General features: G+C 41.4%; 1 protein-coding gene across 5 annotated transcripts in view; it reads left to right on the top strand.

Moving 5' to 3' along the window:
- The window catches only part of rps6ka2 (ribosomal protein S6 kinase, polypeptide 2), a 436,546-nt gene extending 409,729 nt beyond the window's left edge, over positions 1–26,817 (top strand). For all 5 annotated transcript variants that reach the window (XM_072581035.1, XM_072581037.1, XM_072581038.1 and 2 more), the window contains 4 exons: positions 4,163–4,239; positions 10,644–10,761; positions 15,130–15,267; positions 19,221–26,817. In XM_072581035.1, coding sequence (XP_072437136.1) covers positions 4,163–4,239; positions 10,644–10,761; positions 15,130–15,267; positions 19,221–19,346 — 459 coding nt within the window. In that variant the 3' untranslated portion in view covers positions 19,347–26,817. The remainder of the gene's footprint in view (positions 1–4,162; positions 4,240–10,643; positions 10,762–15,129; positions 15,268–19,220) is intronic.
- Positions 26,818–27,852: the final 1,035 nt, after the last annotated feature.

Below are 27,852 nucleotides of genomic sequence, written 5' to 3'. Positions count from 1 at the left end.
ACCGCAGCCACTTCGAGGGCAGCGTGCGGTGCGACAGAGAGTCCGGGCGTGCATGAAGGATCTCACAGGCAGAGCCCTTCTCACCACCAGCCAAGCCATGTTTTGGTGCTTGTTGGAAAGTTCTGGTGATGAGGCATTCTGCCAAATGGCTTTGACAGTCTGCTCAGGGAACCGCTCGACAGGATCCGCCCTCTCCTTTTCCCGAAGGGTCTCAAGGACACTACGTGCTGACCACTTCCTGATGGACTTGTGGTCAAAGGTGTTTTTCCTTATAAATTTCTCCACGAAGGACAGGTGATACGGAACGGTCCAACTACTCGGAGCGTTCCACGGCAGCGAGGCCAGGCCCATCCTTCGCAACACCGGGGACAGGTAGAACCTCAGTACGTAGTGACACTTGGTGTTTGCGTACCGGGGATCCACGCACAGCTTGATGCAGCCACACACAAAGGTGGCCATCAGGGTGAGGGTGGCATTGGGTGTGTTTTTTCCCCCATTGCCCCGGTCTTTGTACATTGTGTCTCTTCGGACCCGGTCCATCTTTGATCTCCAAATGAAGTGGAAGATGGCCCGGGTGACTGCGGCGGCACAGGTCCTGGGGATAGGCCAGACTTGTGCCACATATAGCAATACTGAGAGTACCTCACACCTGATGACCAGGTTTTTTCCCGCGATGGAGAGCGACCGTTGCCCCCATCTGCCTAGTTTCTGTCTCATCTTCCTGATCCGCTCCACCCAGGTCTTGGCGCACGCCCCAGCCCCCCCGAACCAAATACCCAGCACCTTCAGGTGGTCAGTCCTGATGGTGAAGGGGATAGAGGATTGGTCGGCCCAGTTCCCGAAGAGCATGGCCTCGCTCTTGCCTCGGTTTACCTTGGCCCCCGAGGCCCGTTCGAACTGGTCACAGATGCACATGAGTCTGTGCACGGACAGTGGATCCGAGCAGAAAACAGCGACGTCATCCATGTACAGGGAGGCCTTAACCTGTAGGCCCCCGCTGCCAGGAATAGTCACCCCTCTCAGGCTCGCATCCTTCCTGATGGATTTGGCAAATGGCTCTATGCAACACACAAACAAGGCGGGTAAGAGGGGGCATCCCTGCCTGACTCCAGATCTTACAGGGAAGCTTTCTGATTCCCACCCATTGATTGAGACTGCACTGACAATGTTGGTGTAGAGCAGTCTGATCCAATTTCCGATTCCTTCCCCAAAGCCCATTTTGGAGAGGACATCCCTCATATATGTATGCGATATCCTGTCAAAGGCTTTCTCCTGGTCCAGGCTGATGAGGCAGGTGTCCACCCCCCTGTCCTGCACGTAGGCAATCGTATCCCTGAGGAGTGCAAGACTCTCAGAGATCTTCCTGCCCGGTACAGCACAGGTTTGGTCCGGGTGGATCACCGATCCCAGAGCAGACCTGACCCGGTTGGCGATGACCTTTGACAAGATTTTGTAGTCTGTATTTAACAGTGAGATCGGTCTCCAATTTCTGATTTCCTCCCTCTCCCCCTTCCGCTTGTAGATGAGGGTGATGATGCCTTTCCTCATGGATTCACTCATGGTACCTGCCTGAAGCATACTGACATATACCTCCAGCAGGTCCTGGCCGATCAAGTCCCAAAGAGCGGAATAAATCTCGACCGGTAAGCCGTCGCTTCCGGGAGTTTTATTCTTTTCGAAGGACTCGTGGGCCTTGGTCAGCTCATCCAGAGATAGCGGCTGGTCCAGCCTCTCTCGTGTTCCGTCATCTCGGACCTCCGTGATAGAGGACAGGAACGACTGGGAGGCCGCGCTGTCAGTTGGCTTCGAGTCATACAGGCTGGCATAGAAGGATTTGCTGATCCTCATGACGTCAGCCTGAGATGACGTTACCGAGCCATCTTCTTTCTTCAGGCTGCTGAGCACGGAGCTCTCTTTGTGCACCTTCTGGAAGAAGAAACGTGAGCACGTCTCATCCTGCTCCACCGAGCGGACCCTGGACCGGAAGATTATCCTGGAGGCCTCCGAGGCAAAGAGCGAGGCTTGCTGGCCCTTCACCTCCTTGAGGTCCTCCGTGACATCGACCCCCATCGTATGCAGCAGGAGCAGGTTCTGCATACTTTCCTGGAGCTGGGACAGTTTTCCCCGCGTCTCTCTCGCCTCCTGGACACCTTTGAGGATAAAGAATCTCTTGATGTTCCCTTTTACCTTTTCCCACCAGTCTGCTGGAGACTCAAAGAGGGGCTTCACGGTTCTCCAACCTGCGTAATCCCTCTTGAGCTCTTCGATGTTTCCCGGGGTCAACAGCTTAGTGTTCAGTTTCCACGTTTCCTTGCCCACCCGCTGTTCATCCTGTAGGTGACAGTCGGTCAGCAGGAGGCAGTGGTCAGAGAAGAACACCGGCTTGATGTCGGTGGATCTGACCAAGGGGATACACAACAACACAGAGTGGCCAAGCAGAGGCTGATAGCCAAGTTTGGTATCCATGAGAATGGCCTTAATAGGGACCTTGAGTTCATGTCACATTACAGGTGACCCCAGTACATTCTACACTCTCTCTCTCTCACACACACACACACATACTCTTATATACACACTCACGCAGACCCTCTCTCTTACACATGCTCTCTCTCAGACACACGCAGACATATACACCCCTCAAGAGGCACACACACACACACACACACACACACACACACACACACTCTCTCTCTATCTCCCTCCCCCTCCAACCCCCATGCATGCGCACACACACACACATGCAGAAGTGTAATTACAGATACATTCTATTTTATTCAAAAAGCACACAATCTGCAGGCGGTCAATCCATGTAACATTTTATAAATTCCTACTTTGGAAATACATTAGATTAGATTCTCTAAGCATGGAAACAGGCCCTTCAGCCCAACAAGTCCATACTGACATTCCGGAGAATAACCCACCCAGACCCATTCCCTCTGACTAATGCACCTAACACTATGGGCAATTTAGCATGACCAATTCACCTAAACTGCACATTTTTGGACTGAATGAGGAAACTGGTACACCCAGAGGAAACCCATGCAGACACAGGGCGAATGTGCAAACTCCACACAGACAGTTGCCCAAAGCTGGAATCAAACCTGGGTCCCTGGCACTGTGAGGCAGCAGTGCTAACCACTGAGCCACTGTGCCACATGATAGAACCAGCATGACTCAGGATGGGGATAAAGATAGCCTCTCACCTCATACCTTTAATGCATTGTCTGAGCTGAGATGTCACCTATTTTTAAAAAGCCTTCGGTTATCTCAAGAATGTGACTTGAAAGAAGTTGTGGGATTTACATATCAATGAACCGAAGCCTGCAATCCATTCTAAGAGATGAAAGACTAAACAGAAATCTAGATTTGTTCAATATATGGTATCAGTTGCATGCATGACACTGTGATATTTTGCGATAAATTCTGTGTCTTATGATCCTGCTCCACAGCTACTGGATGAAGGAGCTGTGCTCCAAAAGCTAGCACTTCCAAAAAACCTGTTGGACTATACCTGTTGTTGTGTCATTTTTAACTTTATACCAAAACGTGTCACAGTTAAATTGTAAGTTGACACAGCTTTAGCAACTGGGATTGGCATTACAAATATTTGATAGTTTTAGTCTCCTTCTTCTCCATCCAGTCTTCTCCTACCTGTCATGTGAGCAAGGGGTGAGGGAAGGGAAAATTTCTTTAATGTCTACTGATGACAAATCATAGATACCCTATAGTGCAAAAAGAGGCCATACGGCCCATTGATACTGTATCGACCCTCCAAAGACCAACCCATTTAAACCCAGCCCCCTATCCTATCCCTAAATTTTCCCATGGCTAATCCACCAAGTATGCACATCCCTTGACACCACAGACAATTTAACATGGTTAATCCACTTAACCTGGACATCTTGTGTGAGGAAACCAAACTGCCAAAAACCCACACAGATATAGGGAGAACATGTAAACTCCACACAGACAGTGTCTCAAGGCTGGAATCCAATCCAAGTCTCTGGCACTGTGAGGCAGTACTGCCAAACACTGAGCCACCATGCTGCCCTTATTATGGTTTTCCCAACAATTGTATCAACTTAATGGTAAAATAGACTTCATTTCTGAGCCATTGTATAGCCTTAAGCTGAGTAATACCTTTGTCACATTTCTGTTGTAGGTGCTCAAGAGGCAAGGATACGATGCAGCTTGTGACATGTGGAGCTTGGGGATTCTACTCTACACTATGCTAGCAGGGTAAGCCAGCAAATATTTTCATCCATGGAATGTGTCAGCAGCTACTAGGCAATGAAACAAATAGCATGAATTTCTTTTTCTGTCCCTCATCACCCCAAAGTTTACTGTTCTGCTGTGATGGAGTGCTCAAATCACGCCAATTAAACTGAGGAACAAAAGTGGGACACTCAAATTGCTGAGTGTAACTTATTGACACACAAATAGTCATGGAGATAGAAGAATAAATGTGAAGATAACCAAAATGTGAAGATAGACAGTGTACATGATAGCATAAAATTACAAAAGGAAATTGATTGGCTAAGTGAATTAACAAAACTGTGCCAGATGGAACTCAATGTAGGCAAATGTGAGGTTATTCATTGGGGATTAGATTAGATTACTTTACAGTGTGGAAACAGGCCCTTCGGCCCAACAAGTCCACACCGACCCGCCGAAGCGCAACCCACCCATACCCCTACATTTACCCCTTACCTAACACTACGGGCAATTTAGCATGGCCAATTCACCTAACCTGCACATCTTTGTGACTGTGGGAGGAAACCGGAGCACCCGGAGGAAACCCACGCAGACACGGGGAGAACGTGCAAACTCCACACAGTCGGTCGCCTGAGGCGGGAATTGAACCCGGGTCTCCGGCACTGTGAGGCAGCAGTGCTAACCACTGTGCCACCGTGCCGCCCTTGATCTTTCTAGATGGTATGAACTTGAGGGTTCAGGTGCATAGATTTTTTAATATATCATAAACAGGTGTAGAAAATAATCAAGAAAGTTAATGGAATGCTAGCCTTTATATCTAGAGGAGTGGAGTACAAGCATGCAGACATTATGCTACAATTATACAAACCTGCCCCCCATCACCCCCCCTCCCGGTTAGACCCCACTTGGAATACCGTGAGCAGATCGGGGCACCACACCTTAAGAAGAATATATTGGCCTTGGAGGGAGTGTAGCATAGGTTGACAAGAATGATGTGTGGACTTCAGGGGTTAAGTTGTGATGAGAGTTTACACAAATTAGGTCTGTTTTCTCGAGAATCTGGGGGTGATCTGACCAAAGTCTTCAATATATTATCAGGAAAAACAGGATAAACAAAGGTAAACTATTTCCAATGGTTGGGGATTCTACAACTAGGGGATATTGTCTGAGAATTAGTGTCAGACCATTCAGGACAGATGTTAGGAAGCACTTCTACACACATAGGTTGGTAGATATTTGGCAACTCTTCTAAAGCTGTAGTGGATGCTGAATCAGTTGTTAATTTCTAATGCAAGATAAATTTTGTTAAGCAAAGTTATTAAGGGATATGGGCCAAAGGCAGATATATGGAGTTTGGTCACATATCAGCCACAATCTCATTGAATGATGCAAGAGGCTTGAGGGGCAAATGGCCTTCTCCTATTCCTATGTTCCTAACCTCCTGAAAACAGGGGCAGCACAGTGGCTCAGTGGTTACCACTGCTGCCTCACAGCACCAGGGACCCGGGTTCGATTCCAGCCTTGGGTAATCAACTGTGTGGGGTTTGCATGTTCTTCCTTTCTTTGTGTGGGTTTCCTCTGGATGCTCTGGTTTCCTCCCACAATCCAAACATGTTAGGTGAATTGGCCATGCTAATTTGCCCATGGTGTTCAGGGCAGTATAAGTTGGGGGTAAATATAGGGTAGGGGGATGGGTCTGAGTGAGTTATTCTTCAGAAGGTCGGTGTGGACTTGTTGGGCTGAAGGGCCTATTTCCACACTGTCAGGATTCTAATTGTATGTCTTGTCCTTTGTCAGGATTCTTATTCTAATTCTAATTCTTAAAAAAAAGACAGAAACATAAGGATAGATAAAGGGCTTCAACTGTCCTAATATTAACTGAGATAACTTCACGTAAAAAGATGCAGAAATCTTAAAATTCATTCAAGAAAATCTTTTTAACACAATATAACAAGCCCAACAAAAGAAACAACTTGGGACTTGGTTTTAAGGAACAAATCTGGAGAGTTTGAAGGAATATCAGGAAGAGAGTATTTCAGTGGGAATGATCACAATTCCATTAGATTTAGATGAAATCTGGGAAAAGATCTGTATAGGCCAATGTTAAAGGCTCGTTTTGGCTGTCTAGAACATGACTGGCTGAATGGCCTCCTTTGTGCCATAAGTCTTTATTTGCTCCTCTTAACTGCAATTGAGACATGTATACACCAGAATCACTGGAACCACATCCTGTCAGCTCCTCACAAAGCCCTGAGATGCATTAAGTGAAGGGTGGTAAGTACATGATGAGTACAGGACTTTAAAAGAAAAATTGGGGTGAAAGGAAGGGTAAAACTCCAAGAAGTAGAATTACCAGTGTGAAGCAAAGCAGCAGGTTAACATCTGTGGCGGTGGATTCAACTGCATTGAAAAATATGAAAAGAAGGGAGAACTCAGGAGAAGTTATTAAAGTCCCCAGCACACAAAATAATACAGAGTGCTTGAAAATGGTTAGGAATCAAACTTCAAAGACACTGGATAAATGAATGGCAATGAGAAAAGGGATGGTCCACACAGGACTGAAGGTGTTGTATCTGAATGCACGCAGTATACAAAATTAGGTAAATGTGCTTGTGGTGCAGATCAAGGTTGGCAGGTATGACGTTGTGGGCATCACAGAGATGTGGCTGCAGGGGATCAGGATTGGGAGCTAAATATCCAAGGAAATAAAACCTATTGAAAAGACAGTCAGGTGGGCAGAAGGGGTGGGGTTGCCTTGTTAAAAAGTGAAATTAAATCAATAGCAATAAACAAAGTAGGGTCAGATGAAGTAGAATCTGTGTGGGTAGAGTTGAGGAACCACAAAAGGTAAAACAAAAATCTTTTTTGGTTTTTTAATAGGAGTTATCTACAAGCCTCCAAACAGAGGTCAGGATTTGGGGCATAAGATACACCAAGAGATAGAAAAGATGTGCAAGAAAGGCAAGGTTACAGTGATTGTGGGGAATTTCAATATACAGGTGGACTCTGAAAAACAGGTTACTAGTGGATTGCAAGAAAAGGAATTTGTGGAATGTCTATGAGGTGGCTTTTTGGAGCAATTGTGGTGGAGCCCACTAAGGAACAGACAATGAGGCAATGAGGCAGACTTGATAAGGGAACTTAAGGTGAAGGAGCCCATAGGAGGCAGTGACCATAATATGATAGAGTTTACTCTGCAATTTGAAAGGGAGAAGGTGGAATCAGATGTAATGGTATTACAGTTGAACAAAGGCAATGACAGAAGCATGAGGGAGGAGCTGACCAGAATTGACTGAGAGAGGAACCTAGGAGGAAAGACTGGAACAGCAATGGCAGTAGGTTTTGGGAATAATTTGAGACATACAGCAAAAATTCACCCCAAGGAAAAAGAAGCATGTTACAGGGTGGATGAGGCAACCATGGCTGACCAGGGAAGTCAGAGACAGCAAAAAAGCGAAAGAGAAAACATATAATGTGGCGAAGGGCAGTGAGAAGCCAGGGGATTGGGAAGCCTACAAAGACCAACAGAGGACAATGAAGAAAGGAATAAAGAGGGTGAAGATTAAATATGACAATAAGTAATCCAGTAATATTAGGAAAGATTGCAAAAGTTTTTTTTAGATATATAAAGGGCAAAAGAGAGGCAAAGGTAGACATTGAGCTGCTGGAAAATGATGCCGGAGATGTAGTAATGGGGAACAAAGAAATTGCTGAGGAACAGAATAGGTATTTTGTGTCAGTCTTCTCAGTGGAAGACATGAGTAATATCCCAAAAATTCAAGAGAGTCATGGGGGAGGGATGAGTATGGTGACCATGACCAAGGAGAAGGTGCTGGAAACACTGAAAGGTCTGAAAGTGGATAAATCACTCGAACCAGATAGGCTACATCCCACAGTTCTGAAGGAGACTGTTAAAGAGGTAATGGAGGCTTCAGTAGTGATCTTTCATGTACCACTGGAGTCAGGAAGTTCTAAAGGACTGAAAAATCGCTAATGTAATGCCCTTGTTTAAGAAGAGAGGAAGGCAAAAGACAGGAAATTATATGCTGATTAGCCTGACCTCAGTTGTTACTAATATTTTGGAGTCCGTTGTAAAGGATGAGATTTCTTAGTACTTGGAAGTGCATGGTAAAATTAGGCAAATTCAGCACAGTTTCATCAAGAGGAGGTCATGCCTAAAAATCTGTTAGAATTCTTTGAGGAGATAACAAGTAAGTTGGTGCCGCACAGGAGGCTGCTGAATAAGATAAGGGCCCATAGTGTTAGAGATAAGGTGCGATCATGGATAAAAGATTGGCTGTCTGGCAGAAAGCAGAGAGTAGGGAATGGATGGAGGCCAGTGACCAATGGTGTTCCACAGGGGTCAGTGTTGGGACCACAACTTTTCACTTTATACTTTAATGACCTAGATTAAGGAACTGAGGGCATTCTAGTTAAGTTTACAGACAATTACAAAGGTGGAGAGGCAGGTAGCATTGAGGAGGCAGGGAGGCTGCAGAAAGGTTTGGATAGGTTAAGCGATTGGACAAAGAAGTAGCAGACAGAATACAACGTTATCATATAATCAAATTGAAATGTGTAAAACCCCTGGCATTTCTACCTCATGTTTCCATGAAAATCTGCAGTTTAGTCAACCCACCATTAACTCCCACCCAGTTTTATTCAATACTTCATCTGTCCCATCCCTACTGATGCTCCCCATCCCCTGAGCTACTCAAAGATCTTTCTCTCCTCTCCATTCATTGTGTCCTCTCAACTTCTACGAGCCTCTCTGCCTATCTTCATGCCCTGACTGCTTTCTCACTAAAAATAACACTTAAACTAAATCTCTGTTCGACTACTTAAAAGACAAATGAGTGCTGAACAGCTGACACAAATTTTTAAATCCGTTGAATTGTCTTGAACTGCGTATTGCTTCCAGTATTTTAGAACTTTTTATATCTTAAATGGGTCTGGTGGAAACCTGATCTTAATGTTGAAATGAGAGGTAGCTTACAAGGAGAGAGAGTGTAACAGCACACCAGGCTTTTTACCTAATTTACTGCTTAGCCTTTGAGCAAGATGTTCATCATCCTCTGAGATGGTACCACAAAAGAGAGTTTGAAGCTTCAGCAGTCCATTCATTTGGATTCTTGGATCTTGAACAATATCTCTGCGTGAATTGGTATCTTATGGAGAAGAAACAAGGGAGAAATAGTTCAGCAGACAAATCACACGAGTGTGAAGCATTCATTTCCAAAAATTAGCAGAGATTTGAAAATGACAAATGAAGAAGACAGAGGTGACCCAGTGACACGACATTAGAAGGCATACTGACACCACCCTGTTGTGTAATCATGTCGGATCCAGGCACAATCCTTGCAAGTGAGCATCCAGCACAAAAAGGAAAAGGAGGCAAAATGCCACCTGTCTCTACCTTTCCTCTGTATGCAGGGATTAAGAATGCTCCTGATTGAAAACACGTGGAAATAGATTCATGTTTCCAGAAAAGTTCAGTTTTCTGTTTGATTTGTGTCTCAATGGGCTGGTTTTAAATTTAGTTTCGGGGAAACTAAGAAAGGGTTCAGGTAAAATGAAGCCCCTCACTTTCTCCTCAAACTCTGCTGCTTTTCTTCTGTGCTTCAATTTTAACTTGTTCTTTCGATAAGAGTAGGATGCAAGTAAGAAGTTTGCATGCTTCTCTTCAAATCTGTGGACTGGATCCAATGAGGGCTTCTACACCTAATCTATAAAATTCTACACAGGTCTGCATGAATTAGCAATACCAGCTTCCTCATCCTTTTAGAGGTTCTGTGAACTGGATTGTGATTTGAAATGCCCAGCAGGTAAATTTAAACAAATGAACTTAGAGAAAAAGCTCACCTCATGACAAAAGGAAGCCTTAGGCTTACCTTGCCCAAGGAACCCCCCTTTTCACCCAAAACCTTCAAGAACCCTAGCTTATTTGCACTCATGGGCACTGAATACCATTCACCTCGCCAGACACTGCACTGCATCAAAGGCTTATCCTTTCACTGAAGTTGTATCCCTTTCAACTCTCCATCCTTCCATAGAGACGCCATTTTCATCCTAACTTTCTAGCCCCATTCCTTCTCAATAATATAGTTAGACTTTGCATGTTTTGGGAGTATGATGCTTCTTAGAAAGTTGTGAGTACATTGCTATGATATTTGACTCAGTGAAGACAGTAGACCCAAGTTTTTAACCAAACTGTGCATGTTTTTCCCCTGAATAATCTGCTACATTTCAGCCCCTTTCAGTGACATACAAATTGTGGTAACATCTGTTTATAAGATAACCATATTAAAAATGTGGACTTGACAATAATCTTTCCCAGGCAATGTCTTTGAGATTTTTAAGCAATGTCCATAAAATAAAAATGTGAATGAAATCGAAAGGTTCAAATGAAATTTGTCCTTCTCAATTAGATTCACGCCATTTGCGAATGGGCCTGAAGATACTCCTGAAGAAATCCTGGCACGCATTGGAAGTGGGAAATATGCCCTCAGTGGAGGAAACTGGGACACAATTTCTGATGCTGCCAAGGTGAGTGTCACTAATGTAGGCCAGCAGATAAATCGGTAGGCCGTGCTTTTCAAATACTGTGGGAAATGTTACTGAAAGAAAAATGGTACCTTGTATGATGCACGATATTGTTAATGTGTAAATTCGGCAGAACGTGTAGAAAGCAAGAGATATCCTGTGAATTTTGTATTGGTGAAACTTGCTGATCAATCAACATTGATCTCGAGCTGATAGCTTCATGAAACAGCTTAACCCCCCTGCGATTTTCAAGATGTTGTACATTAATTGTTCATTAAGTTCACTGTAGAAAGTTGTCCAATAATTAATAGTGCAACAATCATATTAATGGACTAATAATTGTTCGTGAATGCCAATCCATCTCTTCCACAGAAATGGAACAATTATAATTCAGAATTGTAGCAAGTTGTAACACAGGAGAACATTCTCAGCTAGCCACAAAGAGCGAGCCATCCTAAGTTCACTCTCTAGGACTTAGCCCAAGCTCTGCAGATTATAGCATATATAAAGGCATATGTAAATGTTTTAAATGTACAGGAGTTTTCTGGTTCTGCCACCCTTTCTAAGCAGTGAGTTCCTGATCCACAGCATTCTTTGCATACAAAGATTTCTCCCTAACACTTCTCTGACTTTTCCTCCAATTATTTAATTCTATTATTTCCTGATCTTTTTATTTTATATCCCCCTAATTTTTGACAACTCTGATTTCCTCTGATCCAAAGAGAATGACCCCAACCTACCCAAAGGAATGTGCAGCAGAAATCTGAAATAAAACCTGAAAGTACTTGAACTACTCAATTGACCTGGCAGGATCTGTGGAGAGAGAAATAAAATTATTAAAATCACTTCAATGACTTTTTTGGCAGAACACGGTATAGTTAGAAATGTAATGGGTTTTGAACAAATGAAACAGAAAGTTTGAGAAGGAAGGAAAAGGTAAGGTCAATGAACCCACAAGAAAAAGAGAAAAACGAACAGGAGAAAGTCATTCTCTTCCTCAAGCCTCCTGTGCTACTCAGATGGTCAAGATTGATCTAATTGTGATCTTCAATCTTCTCAAGCACTTACCCCCACCCCCACCCCCCAACCCCCACCCCCAATATATTCTGTTGTCTATGGTAGAGATGAAGAATCCTCTGAGGGAAGATACCCCTCTGTCTTAATTAATGTCTAGGAATGGAGTGTTTAAATGATAAAAGGTTTCGTGGTGGGAATCCAAAGGGAGTGGTCATGAGGCAAATGTTGAATTAAAAAAAAGTGTCTCAAGAAGATATGAATGGCTGGATCATAAAAAGCCATGGTCTGAAAGAAGAGGAATTAACAGAAAAAAAGAGAGAAAGGGAACTAAGCCAACAAAGCACAGGTCAAGAAGAGAAAGAGAATATGAGAACCAGGAGGATGCTGACCTGAGTTGTTTACCAGGAGGATGTTGACCTGTTTCAGATGCTCACTAGGGCCTGTTGCTGATTTGGGAGTCTACCAGGAGGTGACTGAAGGAGAAAGCTTGCCAAAAGTAAGCAGAAATGCAAAGAAATGTCAACTATAAGAAAATCTTCAAAGCAGGCTAAGTTGCTAACTATCTGACATTAATTTTGGGCTGTAAGTCAAGGGGCTTTGGAGGAAATTTAAGTTAAAAATTTCAGTTCAGAAAATCAGCAACTGTGTTCATTGTATCCTGAATATTTTTAATGCAGTTGGACATTCAAGTTAGCATAGTTAAGAATATACATGTCTTTGATTATTGTTTCATAAAATCATTTTGATTTAAGCTGTGAACCTTGTAGCTGCAATGTTATGGTAAAAATATGGTCTTTTGAATTCTTAAAAAAAGGCATATCTGTCCTCTATTGACATTATGACATTCTACAAGACACTACAAGGTGCATCTCCTTTAGGACTCCCAATTGTTCAGACCTCAGCAGTCTGTTTCATAAAACTGTCAGATACTTGATAACTTGCATAAATCCATTTGATCTAGGAGATTCCCATTTGTTTCATGATAGCAAAGTTAATCCTTAAATATTTCTTTCACTTGTACTTTTTGGTCAGTGAATGTTAGCTTACAAGGAACAATTATCAATGCAACGTTCAAAGGCAAAATGTTTTCAGGATATTCCTTATATGGAATTGCCCCAAATATATTTGACAAATGGAATCCTGTTTCCAAGGATTCCACAAGAGCCAGTGTTTCTCTGCTTAAAATATTTCTAATTACTCTTGTAGTTTTCTCAGCATCCCAAGCTGGAGCACAACATTTATTATCATTTGCATTCCCCCAAAATATTATGAAATTAACTGCATCCAAATACCCATTAGAAAGATTGGCTTGAGAAGCATAATTAGAAATACTTAATTTCATTTTTGTTGTGTCACAGATTTACAGGATGTAGAGGTCACTAACAAAACTAGCATTGATTTCCTGTCTCTAATGGCATCACTTTGAATTCAACTTTGGTCACCTGCAACAATTAGGTCCAATTACTTTCCAGCAGAAATCTTCCATCAGTTACCTAAATGGACGTTAAGATTAATTGAAGCCACTATACTAACTAAAATAAAATACTCAGCACAAACTAGAGATCGAGACCACATCATGTGATGCACTAAGATCATAGGGAAGGCTCTATCGCCAGGAGGGAGGCTGTTCCATGACAGAGATTGTGGCTTTAGTCCCTATTCAAAACTCAAGTATGAGGGTTGGAAGTTTAATAGTGATCCTTCTGATTAGTCAATATTGCTTTGGCATGGGGCAACCCTTTCTCCTGCCAAATTGATGGCACTAAACATCATGACCTCTGTAGAAATTTCTTACCATTTTCTAGACTGCCACTTCAGTAAAGTACCAAGACTGTCAAAGGTGTTAAAGATTTAAAACTAGTTGGTGGAGTGACAAATGAAGACACATGTCTTTTCTTTGTAAAGAGAGTTTATTGGCCTAATTAGTTTTTCAAATCTCATCCATCAACAAGGTTGGACATATTATTCATAGATATTCCTATGTCAGCTTGTTCAGCAATGTTACTATAGACTTCCAGAGTAGCTGGGACTTGAGCCCAGGTCTCCTGACTCAGATTCACTGTGCCACAAGAGCCCCCCAAATTGTTTATATGTGCTCAAAAACAACTAATATCTACGACCTTTTGCATTTAACCTGAACAATAAAATTAACAAACCTTCACAAGACATTAACAAAAATGACATCTTTCAGATGAGGTGCAAAATCAAGGTTCTTACTTTAGCATCAGAATCATGGAGCTATTTTGGTCATAATTTATCACTACCCACAATGACTGAAAATATCAGATTGTGTCAGATTGTTTATTTGTCTTTTTGCTGCTTATTAAAATCTTGGTGAAAAGTGTGCAAATGTGCTAACAACATGAAACTGTGACTCGGCCTGAAGCTCTGCAATTTATAGACTCATTAACCTTTGTAGTACAGAAGAAGGCCAACCAACCCATCATATTCATGTTGGTCAACAAAGGATTCACTACACTAGTTTAACTTTACCTGAGCATTATAGCATTGCAAGTGAATATATTTTTTAATCTACTGCTTACATGTTATGGGTTTCTATTTTAACCACCCTTTCAGGCAGTGGGTTCCAAGCTCCTATCACCCTGTAGTTAAAAATATTTCTCCTCAATTCTATTCTTAACCTTCTATATCTTAAGGCTTCTATAGTAATGGGAAAAAAGCTTTCCTATTCATCCTATGTGCCTCATTATCTTATACATTTCTATCAGGTTTCTTCTCAACCTTTACTGTTCCAAGTAAACAATCCCAGCCTATCCAATCATTTCTTGTAACACAGATCTTCCAGTCTGGGCAGCTTCCTTGTGAATCTCTCTTCTGCTAAATTTCCTCCTTCAAACTGTCCACCTTTCTCCCCTTACTTCAAAGTCTCTGTAAAAATGACATCTTTGATCAAACTTCTAATTATCAGTATTGAAATCCTTTTTATGAGATTTGGTGTCAGATTTAGATAATGAGGCTATTAAGTACTTTGGAACATTACACAACATAAAAGATGCGATCGAAATGTAAGTTTCTATTACTGCATATTTAAAAAGTAAATTGTTGCCTATAAGTGGCTTTGGGGTGCCCTGACAATGTGGAAGATACCACAGAGGCACAAATTCTTTTCAAATAATTAGGTGCATTTACCAAAATAGCTGGCAGCAAAGCTATGCCGAGGTTAATCTGTATATCTGTTTGAGATTTTACATGATATAATTTCAAAACAACTCACTCCTTTAATGTGGCAAAAGATTCCAAGTTTCTTCACAGAAATTAAATCAGATAAACTTAGACCAGGTCAAAGGAGATAAAAGTTGTTGTTTGTCTAATATATTGAAATTTCTTCTGCAGGATATGGTATCTAAACTGCTGCATGTAGATCCTCATCAAAGGCACACAGCTGCACAGGTCCTTCGACATCCCTGGATAGTGAATCGGGAATTTCTATCTCAGAATCAGCTCAGCAGACATGACGCTCATTTAGTCAAGGCAAGTTCCAGTCACCTTGTTTATATGTAGGCATGGCTTTTACTTCTGTATTTTCTGTACTCACTATTCTGAAGTCCCTTCTGCATGGCTGCAGGGAGGTGTTCTTACTGAGGAATGAAAGCACCTAAAATACTCTTTTAGGACCATTAGCAACTTGTCTTAAAGAACACCAAGTAGTGGTCTGTACAGTTCTCATGATCATCAATGCAATGAACTGAAGACCCAATTTGTAGCCTCTTTCTATACTCCATAACCAGTCTCAAGGAAGTCCTGAGATTGAACTCTGAATCACTTCCAATCTATCACTTCAGCACCATCTCCTCAGGACATGGCAGAAATCAGAGAACTGAGACACTGTGGGCATGATAGATGCTGAACATCATGCCAGCCTTCTGTGCAGCAGTGTGTTAGTATTACAGCAGCATGGGCACAGTGTGAAATAGGTTTATCGTGACAGTCTAACCTAGACAATATTCAATAATTACTCACTTATTTTCAATTTGTACTTGCACCAAATGGGCAGTGGAACAATCATGTTGCTGTTTTGTGAGAAAAAGTTTAATGTGGCAAAACCATTCAGAAGGAAAAGTAATTACTAAAAAAAAAAGCAGTTGGAAAGAGATGGAATATATAGGATGGGAGGGGATATTACATGCCCCTGTTTCCAGCAGGGAAAATGTAATCAAACCAGTGCTTGTACATCTTCTCATCTATCCCTAAACTGACCCTATAGTACAGAGGGTGGGGATTGGGCATTGAAACCGGCACCCCACTCAGTATAATTAAGGGTCAGTTGAGCTTATTAAAGTAAATGAGCCACAGGAGTTTTGGTGCTGTTATGGCTGATGGTGTTGGACTAGAAAGAAATCCTCCTCTCAGCCATAACATGCTGGAAACAAGCAACCTTGCCTCATTCTTCTCACTGCTGACTTTCGTTCTGAGTGAGTGTGCAGCACTGCCCTCACTCCCACAGTTTTCTGCTGCTGACTGTGTGGAACATCTCAATTCTTTATCCTGTTGGATTTGTCCAGTTCAGCTTAATGCTTCCATTTTTGATTGTCGGAGTGGTCCAGGAAACCAGTAAGAGAGTTCAATGTAATCATTGTATTGTGGTGCATTGCAACTGGTTGATAGATTTCACTCAATCATCAATCACAATAACATACAGTGGAGGTGAAAGATCATGACTTTAAAATTTCTGTAATAAGTGAAAGTGTTTTCATTGGAATCACATGAAATGCAGTTTTCAACACAGGTTAACAACTCTTGAATAAACAAAGGACGTCCAGCAATATTGGTAGGTTAACCTCACCTCTTGGCTGCCTCATTTTGAGGAAGAGAGCAATGTGTGTAGTTGTGTAATGAGAGTTGCCAGGTAATAGAGTACTTTACTGGTGACAGTCAGCGGTGCTGTAGGTCAAGATTGAAGAGTTTGGGAAAGCTGCTTTTCTTGGTGTCACCAGAAAATTGAGGTAAGGTATTTCAGATCTGATCCATCTAAATGGAGAATGCAATGATGAGTGTCATATAATGCTATCAAGGGATGGTTTTAATTCGACTCTGTGCATGAAGCAGTGCATAAATGATTTTGTGGATGATCATGGTTTCATTCTTGTAAAAAATGTAGAAATAATCTGCTGAATCCCACTCAGAACACTGACAGAGAAATATAATATCACCACAAACTAAAACTTGTTTTCCTGACTTCAGTCAGAGGTCAAGACTTCCTAAAACCTCTATATTGTTTGTTGACAGCCAACAGAGGAAGGAATCCCTTTAATCTTCATATAGTCTGTGATTTCGGGGTGCTGTGGCACAGTGCCTACCTCTGAGCTGGGAAACCTAGGTTCAAGTCTCATCCTGCTCCAGAAAAGTGTAATAACATCTCTGATACAAGTTGACTAGAAAGTGCCAACATATGGGATTTCTTCCAAGATGCTTAATCCTGGTTCAGTGTTAAAAATATAATTAGGCTGTTTTTTGTAAGAAAAGAACTCAAGTAAATATATCCATTGGTGAAACAAAAACAAAACTTGCTGGAGAAAATCAGCAGGTCTGACAGAGAAAGCAGAACTACCATTTTGAATCTCGTGACCCTTTTCCTGAACTGTTTGGAAGAAAGGTTAATGGACTCAATATTTTGACTCTGCTTTCTTTCCACAGATGCCGTCAGACTTACTGAGTTTCTCCAGCAATTTCAGTTTTTGTGTCAAAACTGTAACATCCGAAGTTCTTGATTCTATATCGATTGACGACTCTTTAGATGAATCTACTCTTTTAGATCGACAATAATGGAATACATCAAAAACCAGGAAAATGTGGGAATTTCTTCCAAACAATTAGGATGGAGAATAATGATAGCACACAGCTAAAAATGAAGAGACACCTCTTTGGCCCTACAATTTCCTCAGTGGAAAATCCAGGAACCGTTATATAAACACTGATTGCTTTTATACTTAACCTCATTAATTAATGTATTTTCCTCACAAACAAAAATGCAATTCAAGTTTAATTGTGGAAATATAAAGCTGGATTTACCTTTGACAGCCTAACCAAAGTTGTGGCAGAAAATCAAAAATTAAACAACAAGACAAATCATTGGCTTTCCATCTCAATTGCAATTTCCTCCCTTCCTCTGGGTTGCATGTCATTTGCTCCTTCTTTATTTGCTGCATATATAATATGCTGCTAGAGTCATAGAGATGTACAGCATGGAAACAGATCCTTCGGTCCAACCCGTCCATGCCGACCAGATATCCCAACCCAATCTAGACTGACCTGCCAGCACCCGGCCCATATCCCTCCAAACCCTTCCTATTCATAAACCCATCCAAATGCCTCTTAAATGTTGCAATTGTACTAGCCTCCACCACATCCTCTGGCAGCTCATTCCATACACCTACCACCCTCTGCATGAAAAAGTTGCCCCGAGGTCTCTTTTTTTTTTAATCTTTCCCCTCTCACTCTAAACCTATGTCCTCTAGTTCTGGACTCCCTGACCCCAGGGAAAAGCTTTGTCTATTTATCCTTTCCATGCCCCTCATGATTTTATAAACCTCTATAAGGTCACCCCTCAGCCTCCAACGCTCCAGGGAAAACAGCCCCAGCCTGTTCAGTCTAAGTATGCAGCAAATGTGGGGTAAATGCTACCCGCTTCCAATTTGCTGCATTTCTTCTATAGTTGCTCAAAGGCCAATTTGAATCAACCGTTAAACAGTACGTTGAGCTTTACAATTTTTGTTGTTAAATTCTGTCCCTTGGATGCAGCCAAAAAACTATTTTATTAACCAAGGGAAGATTGTGGCATAGCAGTAAAGTCACAGGGCCAGTATTCCAGACCTCAGGTTAGCCTGTGAAGACATGGTGTCAGATCCCACCATGGCAAAAGGTGAAACTTGAATTCAATTTTTTTAAAAAGTGGTCTAATTGGCGACTCTGTTGATCCATCATTTAAAAGACTGATCTTGTTCATTAATGGCCTTTAGGGAAGAAAATCTGCCATCCTTACCTGGTCTAGTCCACATGTGACTCCAGACCCATGGTTGACTCCAGCTAGGACCAGACACTAACACTGGGTTACCCACCTCCCATGAATGAATAAAAAATATCGCTCCAACTGCATATTTTCCCTCTATTAAATTATTTCTTAAAATCCCACTTACCTAAGGATAGGTTAGTTACAGATCTAATTCCTAACCGACATTCATTGTCTATTACTGCAATGTGTACTTGTAATTTGTTTTGACTGTGACGCTCTCTAAGGTTTACGAGCTGCCAACACTCCTGTCTAGCCTTTCATACTAAGAACAGTCACATGGGTGTTGTGTAGGAAAGTTTGTATCCAAATAAGGGAAAAGAGGTGAGAGACAATTAAACTCTGTCTAGTACTCAAGCAGTTGGAATGTATCTTGTAATGTCCACTTCACCGATTTTTGTTTTAAATCTTATTACAGGGTGCAATGGCTGCCACGTACTTTGCTTTAAACCGCACACCTCAGGCACCAAGACTAGAACCTGTAATGGCATCGAACCTGGCTCAACGAAGAGGAATGAAAAGATTGACTTCTACAAGACTATAACAACTATTGAACAACACCTCTAGGAAGTTTCTATTCATTATATGTAAAAATGTGGTCCTTTCCTGGCCAATGCAAGAAGCCCCAACTGACCCAAAGTATTCACAGAGGTTGAGCCTAGTTTCAGGCTTCTATTATTCAGTGTTTGACAAAAACAAAGGATCATTCACCTAACTTGCAGCACTGTAAAGATAACAGGAGATGAACAAACACCACTTCCCTTTCTGGAGTGCATTAGTTTTTTTGCCTGATGATGTTTGAAAAGAATGGGCAAATACTGGTTGTGTAAACTAGGTTTAATCTCTTTTATAAGTGGAAAAGGAGAAATAAACAAGTGCTTTGAGAAAACACTTGCATTTGATGCTCTTGAAAAAGTGGAGCAATGTTGTTACCTCTAATTGTTTAAAAAAAAGAAGGGACTGAAAAGTTACATCAGTTTGGAGCAGAGCGTTCTCTACTGAGAATCCTGTTTAAAGGTTTATGGTGGCTAAACTGTTTTTATTTTTTTTTCGGGAGACAGCAATTCTGCTCCAAAGAAATGTTAGTGAATCAATCAAACACCGTCATTGATGTTTTCTCATATCCTATAGTTGCATTTTTTTAATGTCCTTTAATAACGTGAAGTTGCAAGAAGCACAATGTATTTTGAGTATGAAAGGACACGAGGCTGCAAGCACTGTTTTTCTCATTGATGGATATGTATGGAGTACTGTGATAAGACAATGCAATAGCAGCCTGCATTTGACTAGGTTTTACATAGTTCTGTTTCTAAATGTGGCTTTCGCCTGTAGTCTTGTATGATGTGCTTACATTGAAAGGAGTATTATGCCCTAATAGAGCATTTATTAGTGTTAGAATCAGTAATGCTGCAATTCTACCATTAACAATCAAAGAAGGTACTGGGAAACAATGTTTCTTCCAAGTTTTCTTCCTGCTGTTTCTCACTGGAAGACATTGACCTCTACTGGACTGAATGATGAGCAGTTAGCTTCTAACTCCACACCCAAGAAGTCATTGTTTGTATATGAACCTTGACAGTAATGACAGAAGGGTTTTCACTCATGGGGAGCTACTGTTGATCTGGATTCTGTCCTTATCCAACAATTAATTTAACCCATTTTGCTGAAGTTTCTGGTCTTGCCCTTAATCAGGACAATTTGCAAGAAGTATTCAAGTAAAAAGAAAAGACTTTGAGAAAGTAAGAACATTCTGATTCATTGGTAAGTGGACTGTATGTAGTTGAGGCATTTCCATGGAAAATAGTACCAATTAACAATGACTGACAGTTAACCACCAAGTATTGTTTAAATTTTAAAAAGGCAGGTGGATTCTGATTGTTAAAGGCATAAACCTGAGAAATGATACATAGAACTGCTGTACTCTATTTTGCATTAAAGCATGTGCAATTTGTGTACATGTTCTTTCTGTATGCATAGAAGGGAAACTTGTGCATTAATATATGAAGCTTCCGATACATTATGCAATTATGCCATACTGTGATTGACAATGTAGTTTGGCACCCAATACTCTGTTCATTGCATACAGGAAGAACATGTATACAATCTGTGCCTATTTTATCACAAAATAGGTGACAGCCACTCTCCTGTTCATTTGCCATAGAGTGCCTTGACCAGAGTTCTAAATTTAAGCAAAGCTTGACAGTTAAGTCTGTCAGTCATTATTGGCAGGGAACAGTCTTTGAGACTTCCTCGACTAATCAGAGTTCACTTGCTAACCAATCAGCAGTCACTTCTCATACATTTTAAATAATTTTCTTTGATTTTGGTGGTTTTTTTGCAAATTGTCCTTATGAGTGCAAAATGCAAATCATCAATAAAATGTGATTTTTCTGTTTTCCTCAAATTCTGTACGACTAGATGACTACTAAAATAAGCACCAACACTTTGAGCTAGCGTCTGTAGATAGTAATGAGGAAAATCATAGCCAATGTTGCTCCCCTCAACTTTCAGATATTGAAGGTAAATGTTGGGACCTTACATCATCCTGGTTGAGAGTCACTCACTCACTCAGCAGTGAGATGTAGTTTGTCACAAGCAACTGACAGGAACATGCCTGGTACTTTGTAATTGTTCCCATTGTTCTGCACATGAAATGTCAGTTAAAAGTATTCAGTGACAATTTATCAGAAGGACATGAGTGATTTGTTGGTTAAATTGGTGGGGGGGGGGGTGGGGGGAAGGGTCTTGCAAGGTCGGGTCACAGTACTTCATTACTTCATGCCACCTTAGGGGGAGTAACTTGCGGCCAGCACCCTTCAGAGTTGTCCCATTCAGTCCTTCCTGGGAAAGGATTTGAATCTGGACAGAAGGATTATTTCCACAGCCATTTTGAGTCTGATAGACTTCCATAACTGAGTGTCAGACTGTCTGTTATCTCCCTTGTTGCAGGGGAATGTGTATTGAACCCTTCTGATTATTATGCAATCAAACTTACACTTATTGCCAGGAAGATTACTCTTGTGCTTTGCAATGAGGCATGGTTCAGTAAAGTTTCTTTATCTCTCATTTCAAAACACAGGGCTTTGGGGATATTATTGGCCTCTGTTTCTATTGTCAAAAGTCGTGAGACATTGGATGTGAGGGAAAAGGAGAGTGGCTTTTGAAGTAAATGAGTAAAATTAGTTTTTATTTCAAACATGACTAAAGCATAAGTACATTTTTTTCTTCAGTGATGGAGTATAATATCGCTGGCTGGACCAGCATTTTTTTTACCCGTTCCTAATTGCCCTTGAAAAAGTGGTGGTGAGCTGCCACTAAAACCCATTTGGTGTAGGTAGACTATTAGGGAGGGGATTAAAAGATTATGATCCAGCAACACTGAAGCAATATATTTCCAAGTCAGGATGGTCACTGTCTCAGAGGGGAACTTGCAAATAGTGGCGTACAGTCAGGATAGCACAAAGGACAATTCCACTAAATGGCAACTCATAATTACTTGTGAGGGATTCATCACTTGAGAAAGTAAATGGACTTCACACTTCATTCTAGAAAAGAGACCCTGAAGCATTCAATAGTTTCTATTGTGTTGTTCACATGCATCTCATTAGTGACATCTTCAAACATTGAAACATTCCTCACTAGGGTATCTCCCATTGCATATCTGAGTTTAAACACAAAGAAGAGTTCAAGGACTATCTGATATCACATTCAGGTTTTGTTATTTAACTAGCTTGCAGAAACATAGGAAATGATGTTGGAACGAGGATTTTTTAAAAAAATTAACTATCCTGGTAGCAGGAAGGGGAGTCATAGATTCCCATTTGGCCAATTAAGTTCACACCGTGCCTCTGAAGAGCATCCCACCACACCCAGTCCCCTCTTTTATCTCTGTAACCCTACAGTTCCCCTGGCTAATCCACGTAGTCTGCACATCTGTGGACATTATAAGCAAGTTATCTTGGCCAATCCATCTAATCTGCTCATCTTTGGACTTTGGGGGAAAACCAGAGGACCCAGAGGAAACCTACGCAGACACGGGTCCAACATGCAAACTCCACACAGTCACCTGAGGCTGGAATCAAACCCAGGTGAGGCAGCAGTGCTACCACTGAGCCACTGTGCCATCCATTTGACTAAAAACTAGTTCGACCAGAACTAGGTCAAGCCCATTCTCAAGTACCCGATGAGGTCAGCAGCAGAGCCACCACAAGCTGGTCCTTAGGATTGTATGGGCAAAGTATGGAAATCTGAACAAATCCAGAGTCAGCCACTGGGTATGCTACAGGACTAGCTGGTTCACTTTTCCTGACAGCTTGAGGAATGCTTTAGAGAAGCCAGTTTGGGAAGTAAGTGTGGGTGACAAGGACTAAGGTGCTAATATAAAAGACATAAATCATATTTATTTGGCATACATCCTCCGGCAGTCCCTTTAAGGATCTTGTTGAAAGGTTGGCAATATCTGCCAACCTAGTAATGAATAAGAACATTGTAAAAATTTTCAACTGCTTTCTGTACAACACATGCTGTGTTGAATTGGCAACCAGAGTGTTGCAGTGGCCTGAAACTATGATGTGTGTAGATGCCAGCTTGTACAATGAATGTAACACCAATTTTACTTGTTGACCAGATTCAACTCACTGGCAGAACTTTTGTGGTGTATTCTATCTATCCTGTCTGTCATATTGGTTTTGTCCACCTTAGGTACCTGTTATAAACATGTAGTTAAGAAGCCTAGTCAAAATTTCTGGACTAAAAAATAAATAGAAAATGCTGAGCAGCTTTAGCAGCATCTGTGGTGAGAGAAACAGAGTGAACATTTCAGATTCATGATCATCTGGATGGTCACTTCCACACAGCAAACAGTGATGGATGTACTGGCCAATATGCTAAAGGGGAGGCTCGCCCTCTGCTGGAACAATCTAGTTAGCACATGAGGCTCATTGTATTTCTGAGTTTCTCAACCACTCTGAAATCAGCTCAACCTGGAATATAAAATTCATGTTACTATCTGCTTGTCAGACTGCAGTTCTCTGTTGAAGAGGGAAGTTTTTAAAGTATTTATGGGCTATATAATGATGAATATATTAGCTCAAAAATGTTCTCAGTATAAGAAGAATGATAATACATCATAATTTTTATTGCATACTGCAGCAATTTCGGATGAGAACAGATGTTTTGTCAAGAGCTTTGCACCATTTTATACAACCTTTTTCAGCAGTTAACAGTGCCTTCTGTTAGTTAGACTCGGTCTTAATTATCATCACCATTAATTGATTCAGAGCAGGTCTAGCAACAGAAGGAACCATCATTACCTTGCCACAATAAACTTTGGCTCATTATACTCAGTTGATCCCTGTGGTGCAAGCAATTAGTTGAGAGTTCTAAACGTATTTTAAAGAAAATCAAAGAAGCACTGTAGGAGATGGTGAGACATCTCCAAATATTATCGTTAAGTGCAGTTATATTGAATTGCTCTGTGTGTTATTTTAATGATCCTGTAGCCCCGTTAAAGAGTGAGTAGAAATTCCAGCAAGGAATTTGGAGAAAATCATCTGTCACTGTACTGAATATACTGTAACGTAGCTGCTCACTCTCTATTGTCCTGCTGGAATTGAGCGAACTGTAGCAATGACCAGGGAATTCCATTTGATTTCTTCTCCTCAGATGCTTGTAGGGTTTAGATCTGTGGAATGTATTCTCAGTTTACAATGCTCTGTGCCCTAGCCAATATCTCACACGGGAAATGTTGCAGAGAAACCATGAGACAAACTTTGCAAGACTCTCCTGTGAAACATTGTATACAACCATAACAGATTTAAGGCTTTTCAGAGTCCCTGAATGTGAAAACTTCCGCCTGTTCTGATGAATATTTCCAGCGTTTTCTGTTTTTAATAATTCCAGGCAATTTCTGTGCCATGACAGCAGAAGGTAAATCAATGAGCAATTGACACATTGAGCTGGTTCAAACAAGGTCAGTCCTCCCTTTTATCTCCTTCTGTTTTGTCTCACATAACCACTTCAATTTTAGCTGCATCCTGATGGTGCATTTTGTGCATGAGCAACCAGTCAAAGTGACAAATCTCTCCAACTTACGGCAGAGATTCCTTCAGGCCAGTACTGACTAATAGATGGTACAGTGAGAGCAAATGGGACAATAGTTGTTAGGGACAATCGTGACAAACTATTTCTTTTGACAGTGAAGGAGGGAAAAGAAAAAGCATCACCTAAAAATTAGAACTAGACAGTTTAGGGGTAATGTCAGGAAGCACTTTTACAATTCTTTGAAGGATAACGGAAATCTGGTAGTACCTCCCCCAAAGACTTGTTGAAGGTAGTTTAACTGAATCTTTCAAAATTGAGATGGGTAGTTGTTTTTTTAGTTATGCAAGGGTATAAAGGGTTCAAGGTAGGTAAATGAAGTTAAAGGTGCAGATTAAGTTTTAGTTAATTGAGTGGCAGAGGAGGCTCAAGGGTCTGAATGATAACTTGCTTTATCTACATTTCTGTTCCTTTTTTGTCAAAACGTATTTCACCAAGGAGCAGTAAAATTTTTGAACACTGGATTTGTGGATCCCTTAAACTATTTTTCAAAGTGTGTGAGAGAGAAGCCTTTACATAAAGTGGCTTTGACAGCAGACTTGACAGCTTGTGTAAGAACAGTTAGGCGCAGCCAAATAATCTGTTTATAATGAATGTGGTCAATAGTGCCGTCCAGTGCGCCCCATTCCAGTGCATCTCCTCCACTTCCTGCACCTCCACCCTTGAGCCCCACCCCTACAACCGCAGCAAGGATAGAATTCCACTCCCCCCCCCCCCAACCACCTCCCTCCGGTCCTCACCTTCCACCCCACTGGCCTCTGATACAATGCATCATCTTCTGCCACCTACAGTCAGACCTCACCACCAGAGATATATTTCACTCCCTACCTCTTTCAGCATTCCACAGAGGCCAAGGCCCCAAAGATCCTTCCACATCCGGCAGAGATTTTCCTGCACCTCCAAACATCTCATCTACTGTGTCCGTTGCTCTCGTTATGGTCTCCTCTACACTGGGGAGACAGGGCGCCAACTTGCGGAACGTTTCAGAGAACATCTCCGGGACACACGCACTAAACAACCGCCGCCGCCCTTTGGCTGACCATTTCAACTCCTCCTCCCGCTCTGCCAAGGACGTGCAAGTCCTGGGTGTCCTACACTGCCAAATCCTAGCCACCCAACGCCTGGAGGAAGAAGACCTCATCTACCACCTTGGGGCCCTCCAAACACATGGAATTAATGCCAATTTCACCTGTTTCCTCATATCCCCTACACCACCACCCCCCCCCACCTTATCCCAGATCCAACTGTCCAACTCGGCGCTGCCTTCTTGAGCTGTCTTACCTGTCCATCTTCCTTCCCACCTATCTGCTCCACCCTCCACTTCGACTTATCACCATCACCTTCTACCTTGATTTACCTATCGCATTCCCATCTACCTTCCCCCAGTTCCACACCGCCACTTATATCTTCGCCTCCTTGCCACATCCCTCACCACTCCCTCCCCATCTCCCCCCACATTCATGATGAAGAGCTTACGCTCCAAACATTGACTCTCCTGCTCATCGGATGCTGCCTGACCGGCTGTGCTTTTCCAGTGCCACATTTTTTTACCCTTATAATGAACCAATGTCTATGTTGAATGCTAATTGCCTGACAATTGTAATCTGAGCTAATGAACAGAATCTGTATGTATGCAGAGTGTTGCCATGTGGAAGTTTTAAATTAATTTCTAGATAATTTAAAAACTGATTTCTCAGAAGGTAAATAACTTATTTAAGGTGAACAGAAAAATGACAAATGATGGAATCTGAAGTAGTGCCTGAAAAGAAGCAGATTGTTCTTTTCAGATGCTAACAAACTTGGCTGTGTATTTTGTTTCTATTTCATAACTTACTTGAAGTCGCCAGTATTTTCACAAGTATTTATTATTCATTGTATTTTTGCACATTCAGGAATAAACCGCTGATGATAGAGCACTTAAAGCAATCACCCTATTCTAAATATCATTGCACCAGTAATTTAATTGAATATTATTTTGTAATGAAGTGATGAGAGTTTTTCAATGTATATTTCGGAAACGATTATCAGATGGATTGAATATGGTCCTTAAACACCATTTAGTTTAGTCACTATTTTAGTCTGACAGTAATTTCACAGATATCTTAAAATACAGATTATGTTCATAATGTCTGAAAGGTCTGAAAATGGATTCTTTCATATCGACAGAATCTTGTAGATAGGATCTTTCTATTCAGTATGGCAAAACTGAGACAAATTTTATTCAAAGCAAGTGTCAGGGATTATCAAATAGAATGTTATTCTACTGTTTACCTACTAAAATAAAGTATTTGTAGGACCACACTTGGAGTAGCTTTCAACATTTGCAATCTCCAATCAGAAAAGTGGAAAAGACTGAGATACATCATACACATTTTAATTAGCACATCAATCACACAATGCTCAAGTTCCACTTTCAGTTTCAATGCTACAGCTTGTGAATTGGTGCCTGGCTGTAGTTTTAGTGACATTAGCAAGTAGAATGAAAGAGTTTAGGTCAAAACAGTTATGTCAGCGTGACCCCTTCAGTCAGATGGTGAAAATGTCACACTGAGTTTGCATTATGTTAACAGTTTGTGTCACTATATATCTAATTGTTACTGAACTGAAATATTTTCAGTACAAAAGCATACTTGCTGCTGATGAGACTGTAGCCTTGCCCATATATAATGCAACAGTCTACAGTACCTGAACTGGATGAGGGTAGATGAGAATAGTCTGGAATTTACAGAATTGTAAATTACCATTCTATTTAGTGCTCCATACTGAACCTGATGGTGAGCAATACACAATAATGCTTCCCATCCCTTCTGTCTTCTATGGGACGTGTCTTCAGAACTTTAGTACATTACGGTGTTATATAGATACCAGTTGTTATTACTCAACTCCAGAATTAATCTCAGCTCCAAAGGAGAGCTTAAGAACAAAAGTGACACTTATGAAATGTGTTACCG

This window comes from Chiloscyllium punctatum, chromosome 11 (assembly GCF_047496795.1).
Source record: "Chiloscyllium punctatum isolate Juve2018m chromosome 11, sChiPun1.3, whole genome shotgun sequence".
Classification (NCBI taxonomy): Eukaryota; Metazoa; Chordata; class Chondrichthyes; order Orectolobiformes; family Hemiscylliidae; genus Chiloscyllium; species Chiloscyllium punctatum.
The sequence above is the reverse complement of the archived record's forward strand: the minus strand, read 5'-3'. Positions and strand labels throughout refer to the sequence as shown.